Source organism: Embiotoca jacksoni, unplaced genomic scaffold (assembly GCF_022577435.1).
Source record: "Embiotoca jacksoni isolate LCO1_2020_lvr unplaced genomic scaffold, fEmbJac1.0.p SCAF_35, whole genome shotgun sequence".
NCBI lineage: Eukaryota > Metazoa > Chordata > Actinopteri > Embiotocidae > Embiotoca > Embiotoca jacksoni.
The window spans coordinates 2622194-2626295 of NW_027185387.1; the positions used below are offsets into that span (position 1 = coordinate 2622194).

Sequence of the window (4102 nt, forward strand, 5' to 3'; positions counted from 1 at the left end):
CCAGATCAGGTATATCATAATCTATTAGTCAGATCATTACAGAAACCTGTAAGTAACATTTTATGTTACTGACCTGTTGCAAATTAACCTAATTTTTTTGTGAGTTTTTTTTCCAGCACGACACAACTTTTCTATTCTTTCTCTGCCCCTGCTGGCATTCAAAATGGGGATTCATTTTTTTGATAAAACAATAAAATGTCTCAGTTTCAACATTGGATCTGTTTTCTATCTATCTATCTATCTATCTATCTTTATAATCTGATCCAACAGCCACACAAATATTACCATATTGGGCAAAAAATGCCATCCGGTATGTAAAAAGTTAAACGTTTTTTTTTGTTTTTTTGTTTTGTTTTTATAAACAGGACACTATATTTAAAACTGATGTGTTGATAACATGCAATAAAGCTTACTGTGCATATATATGTAGGCCAGGTAAATATAGGCTATACGGGACGCGGTCACTTGTTGTATTTCTCAACAGTGCAATAACTTTGTTTAACCATCCGCGCCAACTTGTCACGCTTACGTGAATGAACACAAACTCGGGTCTTTTCCCGGTTTCAGCGAGGCTTTAAGAGCTTGGCCCCGCCGGTTGCCCGGTCCAGACTGGAAGCAGCCTTTCAAGTGACAGGAGGGGCTGTAATCTGAGAGTAGCAGAGAGGTATTATTAGCCAAAAAAAAAAAAAAAACCCGGAGCGCAGCACTTGAGACGTCCAGATGTTGCGTTTGCGGCACCAGTCGAAGTCGGGAGTACAACAACCTCTCACACACCGCTCGCCAACCGTGATGGGAGCTGGCAGGCTGGACTGAAGCGAGAAGAAAGTGAAGTTGTAAAAAAAAAAAAAAAAAAAAAAAAAATTAAAAAAAAAAAAAAAAAAAAAAACAATTTCACGCCACTTGTATCTATTGGGACGAAGAGGACATTGAGGAGGACGTTGAAACTGCAACAAAGCTTCAACTTAACTGCGCAGTTTGGACCCGATTGAAATGTTTGCGTGGGAATTAAAGAGTCAATCAGGTCGCTGAAACAATTTAAAAAAAACAAAAAACAACCTGAATTGTTTCTTATTTGTCTTTGGGACGAGAGAGAGAGAGAAGAGGAGGGGGGGGGGGGGCCGTCATCATGGCTTTTCTTCACTTGCTCCTGTGCGCCGGGATGTTATCGACGTGTGGAGCTTTTTTCCAGGGACCTTTACAACCGGAGATGTCTAACGGCACCTTTCATCACTACTTCGTGCCGGACGGCGACTACGAGGACAACGACGACCCGGAGCACTGCCAGATGCTTTTCAAAATGACCGACGAGCGAAAGTGCGGTCTCGACCAGGACCAGGACGCCGTCATACGGGACGACTTCACCATCATCAAGAGGCAGATCGAGGACTCGGCCAGGGTGCTGGAGGGCATCGGCAAAAGCATCTCGTACGACCTGGACGGAGAGGACAGCTACGGGAGGTATTTGCGGAGGGAGACGGCTCAGATAAGCGAGGCGTTCACAAACTCGGAGAAGTCGCTGCTGGAGCTGGAGGTGAAATTCAAGCAGAGCCAGGAGAGCGAGCTGAAGGAGGAGCACCGGCTCAATGACGACTTTCTCAGCATGATAGTGCACACGCGGGACGTCCTGAAGGAGACGTTGGACATTTCTCTGGGCCTGAGGGACAAGCACGACCTCCTGTCTCTGATCATCCGCAGCCACGGCACGAGACTGAGCAGACTGAAGAACGAGTACATGAAGTTCTGAGAGAAAATAGTCCCTGCGCGTCTCGTTAAAGCACCCTTTTAAAATGGGGTTTTTTTTTGTTGTTTTTTTTTATGGAGTGTGACCAAGAGGGCAAGAGGCAGGGGGTGAAAATTCATATCAGGGATATAAAACCAGAGCGCAAAAGGGTCAGTTCACCTTTTTTAAAAAAAAACACATTTTCTCTGTTTGGTATCTGTGCCGCTTTTGTGTGCCAGGTTTTTGTCATGTAGGATATCTCCAAAGCTAAAAAAAAAAAAAAAAATCCCCACATTCAATGTGTTGTGTTTTAGTGATTTGCAAATTGCACACTATCAACCATGAGGACATTGTGATCTTGGGGCCCTCTTAAGTAGAGGAGCCATGATTCGGAAAAAAAGGTTTTAAATCTTCATTTGAGCTTTATTTGAGTTTTAATAGGATGCGCTGTGCTCTTTCGGCCCGTATGCCTAAATTAAGCAGTTTTTTTTTTTAATACACAAGAAATTATTATATTGTGAAATACACTCGTAATGATTCACTGACATCCATTGGCGGAAATCTCTGAGAGGGTTATATACCAAAAAAAAACCTGTCTCCATTGGCAGAAAATGTGTCATTTTAAACTTTAAAAAAGTGTGTTGGACTGTAGCCTGTCCGAAACCATCAACATTAACTTAATAAGTATAAACAAACATGTTTGAAATATGGGTAACATTCTTTTTCGCCATATTTAATATTATGATATTGTCTTACAATTTCTGGATAAAAGCATGTTGAGAATTTGCCAATGGATCAAATAATGAGAGGAATGTCTGGGTTGTTGTTTTTTTGGCTCAACCAGCAAACTAAATATTGATTGTAAAAAAAACATTGATACAAAAGATCACATCTTATAAACAATATTTTATTTTTTAAAATACAGCATTGACAAAAAAAAAGCAGTGATTTGCAGAGCACTCGGAGATAATATTTCAAGACCCGTATATCGTCTGACTCTGGTTTGCAGAGTGGCATCACACACAGACCAGGAGTTACATCCCCAAATTTTTTTAAATAAGTGAATACAAATTACAGTGACGCTTTCCAGCATATTATGTGAGGCGTTAATGTTACGCAAATATTATCTGTCTGCAAAGCGGTACATCAAACATGCCTCTTTCCTTGGTGTGTTGTCCTTTCTGCGTTGTATTTACCTGTAACTTGTCACAGGTTTGTGTGTGTGTGTGTGCGTGTGCGTGTGTGCGTACGTGTGGTTGTGCGTGTAAAACGACGGCTTTGAATACGAGTCAGCCAATTAAAAAAAAGTGGGAACCAGAACGATCAGCTTCCAACACATAAGTATAGGTAAGGCTTTTCCAAAACTCATTCATTCATTGGAGAGGTTGTTTTTTTTTTTTTTTTTTATCAGACCCACTTGCGGTCAGTGAGTAAAAACCCTGCTTACATCGGACAGCTTACGTGCCAGTTTCCATAATTCTCTGCTGAGTGAAATGTGTTCAGTTTCATTTTTGACACCAAAAATTTGAACTGGTGAGTTTTGGGAAAACCCTTCTGTTTGCAGCGAAGCAGCTGTAAGCCTTGGTTTAAAGTCGTAGTTGCTCTTCGTTGACTCCCCCAGATGAATGTTATGCAGGAATGTTTACATATGGACACATGTACCTGTTGTATTTTGTTTTGTTTTATAGGGCCGGCAGACTGTGCACAATTCTTTACTGTTGCGGTGCTAAAGGTTGTGACATAGTTCGAAACGCGAGGCCTCTGTGACTGTGCTGTTTTTGCGCAGGTAGTATAATCTTGTAAAATGTACAGTGTATTATTAGGAGTAAGTAAATACTGTGAGTGCCGGTATGTTTATTACTGAACGCCTTAATCTGTATTCATTGTTTATATAAAGTTTTTTGTTTTTGAAATAGAGCAACCTATATCTATTCTTGTTTACCTTTTAAGATAACGCGGCGAGATGTACTACTTTGATGGATGAGACTGCAGGCAGCACTCGTGGACTTCTGTGTCGAACGCTAATCTGTATAACAACGTGCTTTACCGGATTGTGTCGTGTCTTCTCAAATAAAGAAGTTGTGTTTGAAGCGCCGGGGTTCCTTGGAAATTATGTTCTGACTTGGTTGCAAAGCGCTCCCGCTTCCCTCTGCTGTTGTTTGTCTTCGAGTGGTTAATGACGTGCGACTGGGATGAAACCATTCCCTTGTGTTTCCCGGGGATCCCCACGGAGCTGCGTCCAGGAGGTCCCCCCGGACTTTGTGCTGTTCAGCAGACCCCCGGTAGCACTCAGGCTTTTAACAATTGGGACTGTATAACATATCGCCACGTGCTGCAAAATTACAAAGTTCCCCTCCGTGTTTGCTTTACGAGGTTTTGAGG

General features: G+C 41.9%; 1 protein-coding gene across 1 annotated transcript; it reads left to right on the forward strand.

The window, feature by feature from the left end:
• The first annotated feature begins 620 nt into the window (after positions 1-620).
• Positions 621-3804, forward strand: fibinb (fin bud initiation factor b). The gene has a single exon (XM_069165750.1). It carries the CDS (start codon positions 1127-1129, stop codon positions 1742-1744), a length of 618 nt encoding a protein of 205 aa, XP_069021851.1. The 5' UTR covers positions 621-1126; the 3' UTR covers positions 1745-3804.
• Positions 3805-4102: the final 298 nt, after the last annotated feature.

Excerpts from the sequence above, each read along its gene's own strand:
- fibinb (XM_069165750.1), top strand. The coding sequence starts at position 1,127 with ATGGCTTTTCTTCACTTGCTCCTGTGCGCCGGGATGTTATCGACGTGT.